Below are 20464 nucleotides of genomic sequence, written 5' to 3' on the forward strand. Positions count from 1 at the left end.
CAACATGGTTTGTAGTAAGTGTGATAATTGCAGACTAAATCAGCCACTATGAGCTTATTAGTTGCAAAACTAAAACAAAACTTTGGACACTAAACACATGTGGGTGATGTTCAAACAAAATAAAAGAAAACAGTATTTTTTTTGACCGGTAGCTTAAATCTAGGAAGAGTTTTAAAGGCAATATTGATCAGTGTGAGCTTTGAAAGGGCCTTGGGCCTGCTGCGTGTCATCATGTGTAAATCCTCTCTTCTCTTGCACTCTCCTCGTCAGGTTTGCAGTGCTGCGAGACCCAGCGGGCTGGCTAAGTGTAAACCCGGTCAGAGGCATGGTCAACACCACAGCCACGTTGGACCGCGAATCTCCCCATGTCCATAACAACCACTACAGTGCAGTCTTCATGGCCACAGATAACGGTAAGACCCTCAGTTGACTTGTTCCTCGCTCTCGGGGGCCGAATGCCATTTACATAACCTCCCTCTAATGGCTTCCTAATGACAGACAGTTTGCTTCTAACTGGTTGTTGTAGCGTTTGGCATTTAGGTTGTGGATGAACATTGTTAAAAAGTACTTATTGTTTAATACAGTCTAAATCAAGGTCTTAGCACTTAGCAGATATTCTTGAAGACGGATTCAGTGCCTTTTTAGTGTTTTATTTTTTTCCTCCTGCACATTATTGCCTACTACTGAGGCATAATTTCACCGCTGGAATTGGCGTGATATGTCTAAACTCAGCCTTGCCAGTGGAATGAGCTGGCGCCTGTGCTGTAATTGGCCCTGTACGTTTGTAAATGGCACCGAAGGATGTTGTGCATACTAAGTGGTGACTCTTTTGTCTTTTAAATTGCAGTCGAAGCTATGCCAATATCATGGTGGAACCCTTTGGAGAGGTATTCACACAAGTCATCAGTGGTGCTTTAGAGCTGGGTGAGGGTCATGCATTATCCTCTCGCCACAGGAAATTACACGCTCACGCAAACAGAACATGCAGCCTCTGCCTCACTGATCTCTGGGTAGTGTAGTCATTCCTCTCGCTTTGGCATTCGAGGAGATTTAATTAACCTCAAGACGATGAGGCATCCCTAATTGCCATAACGGGTTCCTCCAGATGGGAGCCAGGAGCTCTTGAAGTTGTGGGAGAGGGCTGAGACGAGTCCTTGGGAGTGTGCATGTGGCTGTGTCTTGTTCTGCCTTCACTTGTTATTTACTTCATCTTCACGTGCAAAATCTCCTGTCTTCTTCCCTCCCTCTCTTTCTCTTTCTCTCTCTCTCTCTATCTGGCTCTTTTATTAGCATGCTCTCTTGCTCCCTCTTTCTTTTTTATGTCTCCCTATCATACTCTCTTACTAATATGCCCTCTCATGCTCTCCTTTGCCACCTACTCCTTTTGCCACTTTGCTCTCTCTCTTTCTCTTTCTCTCTTTTGCTCTCTTTCTCCGTTTTCTCTTTTGCCACTATGCTCTCTCTCTCTCTCTCTCTCTCTCTCTCTCTCTCTCTCTCTCTCTCTCTCTTTCATACTCTCTCACCCTCTGTTCCTCCCCTCTCTCTTTCACTCATTTTGTTAACATGCATTCTCACTCCCTCTTTCTTTTCCTCTTCCTCTGGCACTCTCATGTTAACATTCCCTCTCTTGCTCTCCTTTGCTCTCTTTCTCTTTTTTCTATTATTTGGCATCACACTCTCTCCTTTGCTCCGTCTCCCTTTCTTTCTTTCTCTCTCTCACTTTGTGTTTTGCTAACATGCTGTCCACCTGCTTTTTCCTTCCTTTCTCTCTCCTTGTCTGCTTCTCTCTCACTCTCACTCATCTGCACTCTCTCGTTTGCTAACATCCCCCTTCATTCTCTGTCCCTCTGTTTTTCTTCTCTCCCTGCTTCTTCTCCCTTCCTCTCTCTCTCTCTCTCTTTCTCTCTCTCTCTCTCTCTGTCTTTGACTCTTTCTCTAACAGGCCCCCCTCTCTTTCTCTCTCCCCTTTTCTTTCTCTTCTCCCCCTCTCTGCCCCTCCCTCCTTCTTTCTCTCTTGCACTCTTTCCTGTGCTCGTCCTCTCTCTCTTTCTCTTTCTCTGTATCTCGCTCTTGTTTCTTCATCACCTTCTCTCTCTGTCTCTTTGTCTCTCTCTCTCTCTCTCTCTCTCTCTCTCTCTCTTTCTCCCCTGTTTTTGACACTTTTGCTAACATACCCCCTCTCTATCTCTCTTTCTCTCTCTGTCTGTGAATGAATGGAGGACAGAGAAGGCTCTTGAGAAGTGCTCCATTAACAGAGCTGTGAGATTGCATTAGCAGAAGGAGCCTGGCAAGCACAGGGATTCTTACACATTTGGGAGAGTGAAAGAAGAGAGAGCACTGCCCCCCCCCCCTCTCTCTCTCTGTGTGTGTCAATATGTCTCTGTATCTCTCTCTCTGTCTCTCTCTGTCCACCCCCTACCCCCAACCCAAAGTTGGATTTGGATCTAAGTGGACATAGTGGGATCAGACAGGACACTCATGTGATATTAGCAAATCAGGGGCAGAGGAATGAATTATATGAAGGGGCATTTACATTTAAGCTCTTTAAACACTACTTTACATTTAAGCTCTTTAATAATGTCCAGATGTGCCATTTTATGTCTTTACATTTGCCCATTTCTGACAGAAACAGAGCTGGACTTCCTTGTCTTTGTTAAATAGTTAATGAAAAGATACGATCAATTAATAGAAAAACATTCATGGCATCCCATCTATAAAAACAGCTTATTTAAGGCATCTGGCAGGTAGCAGAGATATTCTGGCGTGTTTGCAGACGTGCACAGAACTTCTTGTTTTAGTCCTCCTTTCACAGTTGCTTGTCTTTCAGAGTTTTTTGTAGCTGATAATTTTGCATGTCACTCAAATTGATGCATCCTGTCAAAGTGGGTGGTTCTTGACCATGTTGAGGTTGGACAACAAAACAGACTCACTGGCAGCTAGAGGCACTGCCATGCCATGGATTCACTTGTAACGGTTGTATGTATTGAGTTGTTTTTTTCTTTATGGTCTCAGATGAAATTAGTTTGTGAATTCAGGATATTCTTTTATTTGTGGATTAAATGGGTACAATGGCAGCAATCCTTAAATATACACTATATAGACAAAAGTACTGAGACACCTACACATTACACCTACAGGAGCTTTTATGACATCCTATTCTAAATCCATAGGCATTAATACAGAGTTGGTCCCCACTGGTGTTTATCTATCGAGACTGCAAGGCTATGTGCTTAATTTTATTCACCTGTTAGCAATGGGTGTGGCTGAAAAACCTGCACTCATTAATTAGGAGGGGTGTCTCAATACTTTTGTCCGTAGTTATACAAGTTATGTTTGTAGTCAATATTTTTAATTTCTAGTCTTTAATATTTTGTTAACATTGTGGACATCTACTGGACATCTGATGCCTGCTTTAAAGAAATGAGAGTTAATTAGTTAACGAGCTAGTTGGTACCATTCTCATTAGAGATTTCTCACTTAGATTAAAAATCTCTTTTACAGGAGTGTCCTGGCAAAGAAAGGCAGCAACACATAAATTGGGAGCAACACAAAACACACACATGTATAAAATATATATGTGCACTTTTTTAAAGATCTTTAAGGACTTTCTGAAGTTATTTCCCATGTAAATATATTCTTAAATTCAAGCACACATTTCTTCCATGCCCCCTTTTAAGTCATTTAAGTTATAGCACTTCTGTGTATTTATGTACCAAAATCAATCATAGTTCCTATTCAGTGGCTGTTTTTCCCACCTCTCTTTAACCCTTTCAACTAATTAAACAAGCTCTTTTTGTTACTGTGTCAGTGTATATGTAAATGACCTCTGTACTGATTGGCTGCCCTGTATTGTGCCTTATTCAAAAAGCCATCCAGAATGAAATACTCCTTATAATTCCAATGTGAATGGGTGGGGATAAACTGCTGTAAGCTGAGTAGGTGGGTATATAAATGCACACGTAATCGTGAGCTCACAGAAACAGCAATTAAAAACACAATGTTTTTGCAGCTTAGTTTCCATATATGGACTTTACCTGTTTATATAGCTGTCCATATAGACGTGATAGCAGTAGCAGTTATACTAGTGTAATAGCAGTATTGGAGTACTATTGTCATTATTAGTATCATTCTAATAAAACACCAAAACAGATGACCTCTCTGCACAGAAATACTGCACTCTGTTAGCTGTCCAGACCGAATAAGCTGTACAAGGTTGACAGTGTTATGTTTGGCTCCACTATTTATGGCCACACTAAATATTGTGTTTATGGCTCTGTCAGGCCAATATTTGAGTTCCATCTCAAAGGTCATTAGTCTGTGCCCTGAAACAGTGTAGAAATGGCAGGTTGGATCATTGCTTTGAACATTGCTCTCACCTTTCCTCTGTGAGGTGTGTGTGTGTGTGTGTGTGTGTGTGTGTGTGTGTGTGTGTGTGTGTGTGTGTGTGTGTGTGTGTGTGTGTGGCCGCTTGTACTCAACATGTTTTTTGTGGTCATTTTTTTGTCCCACATAGACCGTAGTCTATAACAGACACCCCGGTCTGTTCAAGCTGTCGGATGATTGCCTGACATGAGAGTCATGCTGGTCACTAACAGGTTATCGATCCAGTCCAGTCTGCCATGTCTTTATTTGGAGAGCTCAGATGATGAATTCTCTCGTTCTGTCTCTGACCACAGAGAAGGACAGTGCTGATGGGAGCTGTGAAAAGAGCATGAGCAATGAGACAGGAAGAACAGAGCAGGAGAAAACAGATAGAAAAAGTGATGAGAAAGAATGGACATTCAGTAGTGAGGACTTCAAGGTGCTTGTGGGTGTGATTGTAACTGTATTGTGACTCCAGAATTACTTTGAAGTAAAGTTAACAAACTCAGTGCACACTTTAGAGGAGTTTATTGCATATTGTTACTGTCATATCTAAACTTTTTTTACACATTTAAAAAGGCTAACTGCCCTTTACATTCTGTGAATGCTTCATGACTAATGAACCAGTAGAATGGTCCAAAATTACTTCGAAAAAAACCAACAAAACATACTACATTAACATACATTAAACTTTAGAATATTTTTCTTTCTCTCTTAAGAAGTTACCATTTCTAAAATCTAATGTACTTCTCAAGTGGTTCGTATGTTACAAGATGTTACCATTTGATCCATTACAGTTCTCATCTCCACAGTTTTGTGTTTACATCTCAAATAATAAACGTTTAGTGGCTGCAGAGTATACAAAAAGTAGTACTCTAAATGCAAGAATAATGATTCTGATAATGAAATAATCATATAAATATATGATTATTATATATAATCATATATATCATATAATATAAACACATATAAATCATATAAAATATAAAATCATGTCTTACTATTCATAAGCCAGCACATTACGCCACAGTTCCTGGTGTTCTGACTGACCAGATACATGCTCAGGTGTGCCAGTGTCCTAGGAGAAGATGTTGCAGGCTTTAGCAGCTGAAACTGCTGAACCTTCATTTTGCATGTTGCAGGCTTTAACATACAAACCTACATGTTGCAGATTGTAGCATGTGAAGCTTCATATTGCAGGCATAAGCATGTGAACCTATATGTTGCAGACTTTAGCATATTAAGCCGCATGTTGCATTATTTAAATGTAAAGCTGCATGTTGCCGATTTTAGGGTGTGAAGCTGTATATTGGCAACTGTAGCATGTGAATTTAGATGTTGCAGACTTCAGTATGTGAGCTTAAATGCTGCAGACGCCACCATGTGAATCTGCATGTTGCAGTCTTTAGGGTGTGAAGTTGAATGTTGCAGTCTTTAGGGTGTGAAGTTGAATGTTACGGTCTTTAGGGTGTGGATCTGCATGTTGCAGTATTTAAGGTGTGAAGCTGCATGTTGCAGTCTTTAGGGTGTGAAGCTGCATGTTGCAGTCTTTAGGGTGTGAAGCTGCATGTTGCAGTCTTTAGGGTGTGAATCTGCATGTTGCAGTCTTTAGGGTGTGAAGTTGAATGTTGCAGTCTTTAGGGTGTGGATCTGCATGTTGCAGTCTTTAGGGTGTGGATCTGCATGTTGCAGTCTTTAGGGAGTGAATCTGCATGTTGCAGTTTTTAGGGAGTGAATCTGCATGTTGCAGTCTTTAGGGTGTGAAGCTGCATGTTGCAGTCTTTAGGGTGTGAAGCTGCATGTTGCAGTCTTTAGGGTGTGAAGCTGCATGTTGCAGTCTTTAGGGTGTGAAGCTGCATGTTGCAGTCTTTAGGGTGTGAATCTGCATGTTGCAGTCTTTAGGGTGTGAAGTTGAATGTTGCAGTCTTTAGGGTGTGGATCTGCATGTTGCAGTCTTTAGGGTGTGGATCTGCATGTTGCAGTCTTTAGGGAGTGAATCTGCATGTTGCAGTTTTTAGGGAGTGAATCTGCATGTTGCAGTCTTTAAGGTGTGAAGCTGAATGTAGCAGATTTTAGTGTATGAACTTATATGTGGTAGGTTTCATAGTGTGAAGATGTTGCAGACTTTAATATGTAAACCTCCAGTGTGGTTGCAGATATTTGTAACTTGGTGAACTGTGAAGCTCTTAAGAGACCAGCAGAGTTCACCTCTTTGTTCAGCCAGGGAATAATGACTGTGCTCCTGCGAGCTTCAGCAACACCTGCTCTCCTCTCAGCCATGCAGCCACGGAGCCGCTGTGTTGTTTCAACGCTGGCACAGGCTCCACGTTCGAGTGCCTAATCAGTTGTTTCAGTCTAAAGCTCCAACAGATTTTTCTCTTGCTCCTTTATTCCCCACTGAGCTAGCAGATGCTTATCCAGTCCGTCCCTCTTTAAGCGTGTGTATATCTGAGTGTGTCTGTGTATATATGTGTGTGTGTGTGTGTGTGTGTGTGTGTGTGTGTGTGTGTGTGTGTGTGTGTGTGTGTGTTCAAATGCTTATACCTGTTTTGTAACAACTACTTTTTATTCGGTTGTTTGTTTATTTATTTTGTTTCAGTGCTGTTTTTCAGCTATAGGTTGAATGTTTATGCAGTCATTTTGAATTCTTGTTTGTATACAAAGGGGATATTAAATGGAAAATACAGAACCCAAATAGTAAACAAAATAAATAAGTACCAGACATATGCACCAAAGAGTATTACAAATCATTAGAGTTGGGCAGGGCATTAGTCCTGATGGCTGAATACAGAACACACTTCCCAAGATTTATTCAGTAACATCCCCTAACAGCAATAATAAGTAACATATTCGGAATGCATGTATAATACATCTTGATAAGGCCTATGAGAGAAATTATTATTACATTTACTAACTGTTAATTTCCACTTCATTTTTTGTGTTTTTGTGTTCAGTACCAAACTGATGCTTTCTAATTAATTTAGTCATCCCTCTAAAGAGCTTGTTAATGGTCAGCCAAATAACTGGCTCATAACAATGGTTTATCGGTCTGCTCAGGCTTCAGCAAGAACTGTGGTGTTTACATGGACACTTTGTTGAGTTCTTATTTAGTGTGTTTGCTATATAACATATTGATTTGAAAGTAGGTAAGAAACGAGCATTGATGCTGTTTCTTGGTGGGTACGTATTCTAAACCTATTCTCCTAAAAAAGGAACTGTGTTCTGAATACTGTTTCTAAAATGTCATGTAAATGACTGAATACTGATACTGACTTAATTTCTGTTTTCTGAATACTTGTATTCTGTCACTTCCCAGCCTGCAAATTCTGTCCACACTATGCAAAATAAAAGTACACGGTATTTACACCTAAATAGATTAAGTGGGATATAACTGCACAGGTCAGAATCAGTTGTGTAAAATACACATCTTGCACACATACCATAGGCATTTTTTTACCTGAGGTCCACTTTTTGACATTAGTGGGCTTTTTGTACCAAAATAATTATTGCTTCACTGCTTTCCAACCTCTTTGGTACAGTAATTTGCAAAGTTTTTGGCACCCTTGGTCATGTTGCATATTTTGGTGAAACTAAGTGAGCAGATTCTACACACTTCTGGGCATTTTAATGTACAGTTGTCATGTTTTTTTTTTTTTATTGAATATTCTGAATTTAGCTTCTGGGGAAAAAGAAATTATGTAAAATGTGGCCTATACAAATGTTATGACACATTAGTATGTTAAGCTCAGCACATAAACGGAAATTGTGCACTAAAATTAGCAGAAAATTGCCTCATTTAAAATGTTCCCTTAAAGAACTTTATTTTCACTTGGTAAATCAACAAAACGTAATGTGTTTTATTGTAATTTGAGGTGTTCCAATTTTTGCATAGGACTGTATATGTCAGTAACATCTGTTGTGAATATCTGCTTGTTGTGTTGTGCTTCATACAAAAAGCAGTCCAGGCTAAAACGCTCCTTATCATTTCAGGACAAGTGGGCAGTGGGCTTAAGAGGAGGATATATGCAAATGTGCTGGTTTTCATGACATCACATGCACAATACATTCAGAATGGCCTATTTTTGCAGCTTAGTTTCCATATAGTGACAGCATGGACTGGGGAGCAATTGTTGACATGTCAACAATAAACACACACAGCGTCATTTTTTCAATGTTAATGCTTCACTCCTTTGTTCTCCACTGATCCAGCTGTTCATCCACTATAGTGTGTGTGTGTTTGTGCACACATACACTCATATTCGTCTCCAGCTACCCATCATTTGCTTGTTTGTATATCTTTTTGGCTTTTCAATCCTATTTGTCAGCTTTATGCTTGATGTTTACGCAGTCAGTTACATTTCCTGTTTGTACATCAACAGTGATGGGGATGGAAAGTGCTGTATCGAATCTGGGACATGTTTTTTCACTATTAGACTTACAGTATTATGGCTGAAATTACCTTGAAACATGCATTGCAGTGGGTTCTCGCTTGAGAAATGGCATCTGCTTGTCTGCTCTTGTTACGGCACAGGCAGCGCAGTAGCGAATGGGTTCTACTCTGTGGTTTATTTAAATGTTAAATCACAGCCCTAGTGGGCCGCACTTGTCATATAGAGCGGTGATGATCCAGTGCGATCAAAGCTGAGGAGCGATGTATCATACAGCAGCATAGCCTCTTTGTGTATGCATGAGAGAGCAAGGCGGGGTGTGTCAGGATCACTGGCATATGGTTAGACCTTCGCGTGCAGCAGTCATTCAGAAGGAGCAGACACACAGTTGTTTGGACAGAAAGCTGTTTGAACACTTGCCTGTGCTCTGTATATCTTTTATAGAGCGCTTCAGAGGAAATCTGTTCTTCTCTTTACAACTGAGGCACTGGGCCTCTCTCTCAAGACTTCCTCATCTATTAGGAATGTGCACATTTTTGATCTTCTGCATATATGTGCAGTAAACAACTGTCATTTTTAGGCAGATGAGGTATAAGCAATATGGGTAGTGACTCAGCTTCTGAACCAGGTGCATATTGCTGTACATTGTTAATGTGTGTCAGCTGGTCTCAAATTCCCTGATGAAGTTTCATTCATCGTTCCCTTTAGAGCTGCAACTAGTGATTATTTATCCTCCTGCTGTTGTTGTTATTAATTGACTGATGTAACTAGTAGAAGACATGTTGTAACATGGGTGCTTTGGTTTGAAATGTTAGTGCCAGCATTGAAATGCACTGCCATCTTTGCATTGCATGTACAGCATTGTACCACTCTGTCAGCATGGTACAATTTGGTGTGTGTCTTGCCTTCTTTGGTTCCTAACTGTTTGCTGCCACTGTTCATATGCTTTCTGGTAAATGTCCCATGTGTGTCCCATTATTCAAATGCAAAGTGTACTCACTTGTGTTGCCAGCGATTTAGACTTTAATGGCTGTGTGTTGAGTTATTTTCAGAGGACAGTAAATCTGCACTGCTATACAAGCTGCACACTAACTACTTTAAGTTATATCCAAGTTTCATTTCTATAGTCTTGTCCCATGATAAAATATGATAAAATATTTGCAGAAATGTGAGGGGTTTACTCACTTTTCTGAGATAATGTATGCTGTTGGACTCCATGTATCCCACGGTTCAAAGCGCTGGTGGAGTTCTAACACTGTTTTAAAGATAAAAGTTTTAAAGAACCAATGCACTGCAAGAGGTGGACAGCTGATGTACCCTAGCAGTCATGGAAAACACATAGTCCCCTGGAATGGGATTTGCAAGAAGAGTCATGTAACCTTTAGTATACAGAGTTTACTTGAAATACAAATTCTGTTTGTGCACAAATAAAAGTTCTTAAATCATTAATGTCTTAGGCATATGATTCTATTTCAATCTTAAATTGGTATGAAATCTTTATTATGTAGAGATTCTTTAATCTCTTGAAAGGCACTTCACACTAAAAAATTCTCATATGTAAGAATGATTTTTCAAAGAACGATCAGCTGAAAGGCAACCAAAAGTGGTTTGTTCTCCAAAAGACTCTTTTGGCCAACTTTCATTTATAAGTGTAAAAGACTCTTGATTCTAGACCATTTCATACACAGAGCTCACCAACATGCTTTTTCAAAATTAACAACATAAGAATTTCAGCCCATTTCACAGTGTCCAGAGTAGGATGATGGCCATCCCTGGTCGCCTGGCTTAGGCCCATCGATAATAGCCTGCATGCCGGAGCATGTGCCTGCACCTGCAGTTAAACTCAGCACATAATTTGCTTCGTTCTCTCTGATCCGTCTCTCTCTCTCTCTCTCTCTCTCTCTCTCAGAGCTGCGGGTGATGGGGTTAACTCTGCAGTGGACACGTGTTTCTGCCTGGCAGATTTATTCTGACCCATGGCTCCAGGGCTGGGCTGAGGGGGTTTGGGGGGGTTTTGTGAGTGAGTGTGTGAGCTGCTGCCGGTTCTGGCTGCGATAATGGTGTCGTAATGAGATCCACTCTAGAAAGCCGAGGAGCTCCCAGCTCTCGCCGGCAAGGGCTTTTGTTTTCTCTTTCAGCTCCCCGCTCTGTATCATTAACCCAGCCGCGCTCCATCTCCCTGGCCAGAACATGCCGCTTCCTCTGCTCTCTCCAAGACCTCCAGTGACACTCTGTAGAAGAAATGGTGCCTTACCCTGGATATTACAGCACCCGTGATTTGGACTGTGAAAAAGGATGCGAAATGCTTTTAGATGGCTGTTGTTTTCTTGTCTGGAGTAAAAACTGCACTTTGCCTGTGCTAGCTGTGTAAAGGTATTGCTTGCTTTGCAAGGGGTAATGAAAGAGAGAGTAACAAAAACACGGGAAATCAGCAAGTGCTCTTGAATTTTGCGGCCTGCTTCTTGTTGGGCTAAATTAATGCTGAGTGGTTTTCTAAAAGACAGCTTTTTTTTTTTGCTTCTGTACTTTGAAGTTTGAAGGGCTGATGTAAGAACATCAGTGTCTCTAAAACCATGCAGCCTGTCACTTCCTCTTCCAAAGCTTTCAGGAAGAAATAGAGCTTAATCATGTCTTCTTTCTGCGTGTTTAAGGAGACTGTTAGGCACAGCACAAAGTCAGACCCAGGGGACGGGCTGATGAAAGACTCGGCCTGGCATTGTTGGAGAGAGAGAGACAGAGAGAGAGACAGAGAGAGAGAGAAGCAGGTCTCTTCCTCCCTGCTAGTCTCTCATTAAAGGGGACACAGGAGGCTAATCAGTGAGTTTTGTTCTGCAGGGACTCACAGGTTTAATTGCGTGCGTCTCGGCTGCAGGTTCCAGCTAAATACTCAGTGAAAAAGGAGAGTCTCACTTTAATTGCAGATCAATTTTCATCTTTGTTTGCTTTCAAGCCAGTGTCAACTGTGGGGTGACCTATATGCATTTCCACAATGGGTGCTGATTAAACTTCATCAACATGTCACCCAGGCAATATTAACTTATGCACATTGTTGTTTAAAGGTTGACTTTCTGGACCAGACATTGTCATCTAGATGTTGTTGTTACTGATGATAATATGTTGATAACCATTGTAATTATTATTACTTGTAGTAGTAGTAGTAGTAGTAGTAGTAGTAGTAGTAGTAGTAGTAGTAGTAGTAGTTAGTAGTGGGCAATATGCCTAAAAATGTGTATCTTTTTATATCTATCTTAGGATTACTGACATTTTCTTATACTCAAGACTTCATGTAAGGCCATTAGATGCTGCTGGAATTTGCCAAATATTAGAAGTTATTCACGCTCTCAGTATCAACTTAGAAGCTGCCAAGTAGCTCAGCTTGTAGTGAGGACCAGGCCCCAAGAGCGCGGGATCGCCTAAAGCAGCTGGCCAAGTGTGGGGCGCCCTAGGTATAAAGCCAGTTATTCTCCATGCTAGGCTTTTCCTTCCACTCACTCATTACATTCTGATGTCAGCTCCTTCGACAGCAAACTTACTTTAGACTGCTCACTGCAGTGGTGATGATGCAATTAGCAGGTTTTGTACTGTATGCACATAGCATTAAAACAAGAAAGTATCATTAGCATTGAAACAAGAAAAATGGTCTGACATTAGTTTTAATAACTAATTAATCACTACAACTGCAAATAAAAACTATCTTAAAATGTTTATATATTTTGCAGTACATTTTTTAACATCAGCACATGTAGTATATCTAATTTTTGTTTTCATGGAGCCACTGACTAATGGGGGCCCTAAGCAGCTGCCTACCTTTGCCTAGTGCCTTGACATCAACAGTTTTTTTGGTGACCAGGAGATCAGATGAACTGTTAGAATAGAGCTTGGCACTTTTCCTTTATCCTCAAGCTTAAAGCAGGACTACTAAAACACTTTTGATGATGAACGAATTAGAAGGAGAATCAAAATAAAATATCTCACAGGGTAGAGTGATTTCTGTCCTCTTGGGCATCATTCACTGAGCCCACTTTACAAGCCTAACAATATTCTATCTAGCATTAACTGAAAGATTGTTTTGTTGTTTGTTTGCTTTGATCTGTTTCATACTAATCTTAGCATTGAAATGAATGTCTGGGTTATGAAGTTTCAATCTAGGCTATCTGGGTTAACTTAGGAAAATGACACTGGTAAAACTAATCCAGCTCAAATAGGGCATTATTGACACAGTTTCTTATGTGAGCACTATGCTGACAAAATAATGCATGACAAATGTCTGTTATGAATGAGGCAGAATACAGGTCAGCCAGTCATAACAGAGCTCATTTACATATCACTTTTAAAGGCAGAGTCATAAAAATTCATTTTAAGACAAAGAGAAGTTGGAAAATAGTCATGTAGAAATAACTAGAAATGTTTTATGTACATGAAACCACATTATAAGCTTACAAGGGGGAAGAATATGGTTCCTTGAACTGTATCGTGTTTCATGCCCTCTCTGTGTCATAGCCTGACTTATCCCTATATTGACCCACCAACCTTCACCCTCTGCTTTGTGTCCTCATGTAAGGTTTAATTGTCTCCATTCGCTTTGCACTCTCAACTCTTTGCACTGCAGCTGGAAAATAATGTGTTGTGACATTTTAAGGCCTGGAGCCTCGTTCCCTCGAGACAAGTCCTATTTCATCACCCAGGCTGCTCTAGCTGAGAAAACAATAATCACAGCATTAACAACAGCAACAATATGTGTTTTAGTGGAAACCACCCGCACCCGCTGTCACCAAGTTCAGCCCTAATGAAATGATGGTGAATCTAGCCGAGGATGCACAGTGACTAGCTGGGGTAAAATATATATATATATATATATAATCAACTTAAGTTGAAAATGAATATGTGCCTTAGCTAAGCTGAATGTTGTTCTTCTTGTGTACATACTGTGTGGGAGGTGCTTCATCTCACACTCCTGACAGGACAACGTTTTATAAATGTTAGAGCCATTATAGCACCCAGTATTTTTGCACCTTAATTGTTCTTTTTTATTATTGTCAGACCCTCCAGCTGGCAGTGCTGAACATATTGTAGTGCCAATTAAACTAAAGTGGAAGCCAGTTTAAGTCCATTGCTGGTGTTGTGCATTAGCTTTCAAAGATCTTTTGTTCTTAATAAATAAACAGCTTGCGGTTGAGCTCATCGTGAAAGACAACACCATTGTCCAACTTCCACATTGTCCAAAGAATTCTTAACAACTTCAGAACACAAAGCCACATGGTTGTAGAGCAGTAAGCTAGGAACAGTACACCTTTCAAATGACCCTTTTGAAGAATTCTCTCTTCAGCAGTCTTTTCCCAGAGTCAGCCACCTCTGTAGAGTTTTTCAGAGTTAGTTCTGAAGCTAAAGGAGTGTTTTTTCAGCAGCCAGCCATAGGGCCAGAGCTTTAGAAAAGCTGCCAGGGTGCTGGCTGTCTGAGAGATATGGGCATGCCCTGCCACTGTGAATCATTACTGTAATGCTGCAAATGCCATCACCCACAGAAAATTGGGAGGATATGGTGTATTTTTCATTATTTTAATGGCTACCTTGCAGCTCCCAAATGCCATCGGGCTGCTAGTGGGACCTTTCAGTTGCTAAAGTGTATTTCTAATGTTTTATGCCTGTGAATGATCCATCTATTAAAGAGGTTATGTGCTCATTTAATCAAGGCTTTTCATTTGCAGAATTACTGGAAATGACCTTTGTTGTAGAGGAGGGCAGAGGCAGAAGAGACAGTTGGGCATTTAAAGAAGTGTGAAGAGGCCTGGATAAAATACTGCTGTGACTTTCTGTGTAGACATATTTCCCAGCATAGACACTTAAAGAACATATGTCACTGAGAGAGGTATGAGTCTGGATGGTGTATTTTGTGAGGAAAGTCAGCAAAACAATGAGTGTGCATCACAGAAAGGACAGTGGAAGAAGGCTGTTCTGTCATTACAGGTTGTATTGCAACCACACTCATCTGTCACACCCACCTTTTAGGTCCACCTTGCTGGTGTACAGTCAGAGCTAAATCTGTTTTAGCCATCCTCTAACTTCCTAGTAATGGTCAGTTTCTGACCACAGCGATGCTAATAGGAGTATAACCATATACAAATTTCACAATACAGTGTGAAAAATAATTCGTGTTTTAACTTGAAAAGTAAGGAACCTGGTTGTCTGAGAAATTTGTTAATTGAACTTCAAATGACAGGATAACAGAACGTAAAACACATTGTTCTGTTAGAAGTTCAATGAACACAAAATTGAAAGGCATTATTTATGTTCTTTTACAGTGCAGTATTGTGGTTTTTGCACAAGATATTACATATTCAATACAAAAATAATAAAGAAATGCCAACATACACAATTAAGCAGGGCTGTACAGTCCGACAGTATTGTCCCACGTGCTAGGAGTAATGAATCGTGTGTGAATACAAAATGATCACAGTCGCATATGTGCAATAAATCATTGTGTATGTGTCTTTATTCATATATTTTGTCAAATCCAGGGACCTAGTCAGCTATTTGTGAGCTGTTCTAATTATGTAATGTGCGCAATATTGAACATTTCTCCAGTACTCAAACTCTCTCCTCACTGCAGCCATGGAAGCTGTGATGCTAGTTAAATTCTGGAGTTTATGGTAGTTGTAGTCCATCAGGTAACACTAGAGATGTCTAGATGTTTGAAAAAGGAAGGCCTTGCACTGTACAAAATTAGTTTAGTTTGGGGCTGTAATGCATATGTCAAGCCAGCAATAATTTACTGTCTTAACTCTACATACTTTTTCAGCCTGTTTTTTAATAAGCTGATTGAATTAAAATCACATATTAAATAAAACTGTGCCTTAGCAAAGTAATACATTACTTCATATCTCAGTTTGAAACCCTAACTATATGTATATTACTGCAGGTGTGGGTTTTCATATGCTCAAAGATGCAGTAAAAGGCACTGTGGCGAAAATGAATTATCCATATATTTCACTAACTGAATATTATAATGCTTTTACATGCTGTTTTTCACAGTTAAATGACTGTTTGTGCCAGAGTTGACATTTATAGCTTTTAAAAGCATTTTATATAGTGAATAGATATATATTTGCTTGTGGCAGCGTGGATGTGGAAACCGAAGTCACACTCATTAACAACTCTAACAGTGCAGAGTATTTGCTAATCAGTTGACATCTTCATACAAATGGAAAAATCATCTAAATTTACCAGTGTCTTTGGTCAGAGAGTGGCCAACAAATTATGCATGACAACAAATGTGCTAGAATCAGTAATTTTACACCTATAATCTAATGGACGTGTGAGGTAGGCGGACCTCATGGCTGGTGAGTGTAAGTACAAGTTAAGTGTTTCTAATAAAATAGATTTTGTGTGTGTGTATATATATATATATATATATATATATATATATATATATATATATATATATGTATATTTATGCAAATGCAAAGCAGGAGTCTGTTTAATGTAAATGCTACATGTAAAATAAAACAGTATATGTTCTACTAAGCTGTGCAGTCTTGCTTAGGTTTTACATTTTAATGTCTTTAGGGTAATGTCTTCCCAGAAATGGCCCATTTCTGAGATGAATGGTATTGCGTTGTACTGGGAGAAGTGGCTAGAGGTTTCTAGCAAAGACATTAACATGTGCCTAAAATTGTTTACAATGCTTTGGAATGTCAGGATATCGGCCACTATTGGACAATTATGCAACAGCGTGCATTTTTTTTCATGGTTGCTGGTGTGCGACGTAATGTTATATTGTTCACAATCAGCATTTGTTAAAATAACACGAGATATTCATGCTGGGCGGATATGAGTCAAGAACAGTGTTAGGTTAGATGCGATATTAGAGTCTCTTGCTGCAGTGCTCTGACTAGAACACGCATAACTTTTTTCCTCACATTAGTGAAGCCCAGTGATGGAAATGGAAAGGGTTGCACACATGCAAGTGCAATGATATTTATCTTCACATAGAATATTTAAAAATTCCTTTATATATTTATATTCTGTTCTCAAGCCATTCAAATATGGTCTTACCCCAACCCTGCTGTTATCATTTGACATTATCTTGTAGTTACTGATGTTATCACATAACCTTTGCCTTGTTTTGTGGTGCTACAAGTAATTCTGTGCTATTTTCAGGCTAGATTACAGACAGCATCAGATTCGATTCATGGCTTTTTCTCACCGATTTTTGTTCCATCAATCCATTTTCTGCCAACATCAACCCTGGGTATCGGGTCAGTGCCATCTCTGTTATCAATAGGGAGTTTTGTCCCCCTCTTTGCTGCAGTAGTAGCCTCTGCTCTTCTGGGAAGACTTTACAATAGACGTTGGAACATTGCACAAGAGCATTAGTGATTATTTCTGGATCACGAACGCCACTCCAACTCCAAAGAACAATAATACCCCTCTAGTTGATGCCTAGCACTGGTCAAGATGACCTTAGCTTGCATTTTTGACTGTTCCAGAGCATCCCATTCTTTAGACAGTGCTTTTCTATGGAGATTATGATTATAGCAGAAATTTTTCTCAGAACAGCAATATGGATGGATTTGTGTTATCTGCTCTGCATCGTCCTGCTGTCTAACTCTCATGCAGAGCTCAGTGTTATGAAAGGTGAGAGGGTTCTTTTTTCCATGCTAAATCTGCAGCACCGAAGCACAAGAACATTAATTTTGCTGAAATGTTTCCAAGCTCTGCTAGAGATTTGTTTTGTCGCTCCACTGAGCGCGGGGAGCTGCTTATTCTTAATGTGCGATAATTCTGCGAGAAAGAAGAAAAACATATTTAGAATTTTTATTTAATCTGAGATGAATCACCATTTTTAAAAAAGTCTTGAGGGTCAGAAGAAATACAAGCGGATACGCGCCCCACCGCGTGTCTGCATTAGGGCGGCACTAATCACAAAGCAACATATTTACACATTGCTGCTGGCATGTTGTTCATTTTGGGGAAGTGCAGGCATTTTTCCTCCTATTTTCAACATGAGATATATTTTTTTCCTTAATTAAAAATGTGCCGGGGATTGAAAATCACAGTGAATACAAAAGCAGACCGTCTCGTTTTAGAGCCAAGTGTAGAGATGAGTGTATTAAACATGCATTCGGGGGTGTGTGTGTTTGCATCTCAGCCTCATCTTCATTTTCCATCTGTTGCTTGTTTTTGTTTAGAACACAATCAGCAGCTGTTTGCCCTGCTGTGTACCTGGCCTCCTAATGAGCCATTGCTGCATCTCCAAATCCTGACACTGATGCGTTCACCTATACTGTTTCCAGCAGCAACCGCTGGCTGTTCGAACGGTCATTGTTTAGCATGCAGCAGTGGCCTTGATCTTAGCCACCACATTAAAACTGTTTTTCTCGTTTGTGTTGTGTAGGTGCACAGAGGATGTAGCTGACTGCTCCTAATGGATTGATGAGTCTCCTAATTTTTCAGTGGATATTAGACTACTCTTCATGGAATAATAATATATAAATGAGGCTCATGATTTTTTTCCAGAATTATTTCAAGCCCTGCAAACTATAATAGGCAATGGTAATTTGGTAATGATTTTGAACTGCATGTAGAAAAATGGTAGTGCCATAATTTAGGATTTCAGCAGAATACAACATTGTTCTCATACAGCTCTTTTTACAGATACATTGCTTCTCTTCTTTTACATGTTCTTGCCTAAGGAGAAAAGAGGGATTGTGTCCACTGCCCATTATTGCTGAATGATATTGGCCTATGGTCTAGTCCAGTGGTCAGCAACAGCCTCTTGCAGCTCCACAGCAGAATTGAATTTTTAGATACAAACAATATAATCCTCTTTGCAGTAAAATAAAGCTCTGCTCATTATTCTAACACTGTTTTATCAATAAATGGTCTTAAACGCTGACGTTAATGTATAATTGCTAATTCACCCTTTAACCCTGAAGTTTGGCACACAGGCTGCTGGTCACCATAGAAACACAGACAACAATCTCGTCCAGCTAGTAGCTAAAGAAACAGCAAAGAGAACGATTTAAGAAGAACTTAGATCATTTAGGGATAAATTGACAGGCACATTTGTATTTATAAACACTCCAGCTGGTTTCCTGCTATGTTTTAATCTGTCAATCACTGAATAGTCGTGAGGCTTCTCATTCACCAGCTTCTTTTTTGAATTCACCATTCCACCTTACATGGTGCAGCAGTTACGTTCTGGCACCTCAGGCACCATTTAAACTTCAATAATAATAATAATAATATGCACAAAAAGCTGGCGAATGAGAAGCTGACTTCAGCCTCGTAAAATGTCGGACACTAAGAGACATTTTTATAAGAAACTAATCTACTTTTTGTGAAAAAGCATCCCACCATTGATGTGAGAAAAGCAACTGAAGCTTGAAGCAGAGCAGATTAAATCTGGATTTTTGCTTATATTTTTTAGCCTACACTATGACATGAGCATATACTGAGTTACTTGATATACTATCATGTACTTGAGTTATATTACTCCAGCAAAAGTAGAAGTCCTCCCTTTAGTCCTCCACTTGAGTAAAAGTACAAAAGGATGTGCTTTCAGATGTACTTAAGTACTGAAAATAAAAGTACTAAAAGATTCATTATCACATCAAATCAAATCAAATTTATTTGTATAGCGCTTTTTACAACGGATGTTGTCACAAAGCAGCTTTACAGAATTTCGGAAAAGACAAAGTTTCAACAGGACTGTAAGAATGTACAAACCCCCCCCCGGTGGGCAAGCCAGGGGCAACAGTGGCAAGGAAAAACTCCCTCAGAACTGAGGAAGAAACCTTGGGAGGAACCAGGCTCACCAGGGGGGACCCATCCTCCTCTGGTCAAACTACCTAAAAGTGATTATACTACTAATATTAATAGCAGTAATATTGGTATTAGGAATATCTAGGAGTCTATGAGAACATCAGCGTAGGGTGGGCAGCTAGTCCAAGGCAGGTGGTGGCAGCTGGTCTGAAGTGGGTAGCAGGAGGGCTCAGCAGTCAGTCGTCCTTCAGTGTCCAGCCGGACATATGGGTGATTGTATACTTGGAAAGAAAGCAGGGAGATGGAATTAGTTTTGTTCTATCCGTTTGTACATAAACAGGGAATTTAAACATTTTCAGAGTGTGGCTAACGACTCCGGCAGATCTGACTATGACAGCTTAACTAAAAGGAGAGAACCAGAAGGACACACAGACACGGCAGCACTCTGAAACAGTTCGGCATCCCTCCACTCCACCGTCCACAAACTTGAGTGACCGCGTGCGAGCAGCGGGACGACAGCACCAGCGTCTCAGTTTACTATAATTCCCTGTGTCCATCGACCCCTGGATCTGCCGCCTTTAACATTAGCTACCAAAAGCTAAACTGAACAAAGATTCATTATGATTCTAATGAATAATTATCATTTCTGTAATAAGACTCTTGCTTTATCAACTCATTTTAGGTGCATATATTCTGGTGTCACTCTTGATAAACCAATCTTTATTTAGAATATCATTAATTAGTCTGACACTGATGCCATGATATTAAAATTAGCATATGCACAAAACACTGAAGGCAAACAGTTTCCATCAGGTAGATCTGAGTGGCTCTGAAATAACTTTTTGCAAACAAGCAAAGTTTAAGATTTATTTGCTTGCAAGTTTAAGTTTAATAAAAACTTGCTTTAAACACAGGTTCACAAATGAGTTTACTAAACTACATCTGTAGGT

At 39.9% G+C, this 20464-nt stretch overlaps 1 protein-coding gene across 1 annotated transcript in view; it reads left to right on the forward strand.

Annotated features, from left to right (window-relative positions):
* Nucleotides 1–20464, forward strand: part of cdh13 (cadherin 13, H-cadherin (heart)) — a 511235-nt gene that overhangs the window by 468027 nt on the left and 22744 nt on the right. Inside the window, exon 12 of the mRNA XM_017689216.2 lies at nucleotides 271–413. Within this exon, the coding sequence (XP_017544705.1) occupies nucleotides 271–413 (143 nt within the window). The remainder of the gene's footprint in view (nucleotides 1–270; nucleotides 414–20464) is intronic.

This window comes from Pygocentrus nattereri, chromosome 7, assembly GCF_015220715.1.
Source record: "Pygocentrus nattereri isolate fPygNat1 chromosome 7, fPygNat1.pri, whole genome shotgun sequence".
Lineage (NCBI taxonomy): Eukaryota > Metazoa > Chordata > Actinopteri > Characiformes > Serrasalmidae > Pygocentrus > Pygocentrus nattereri.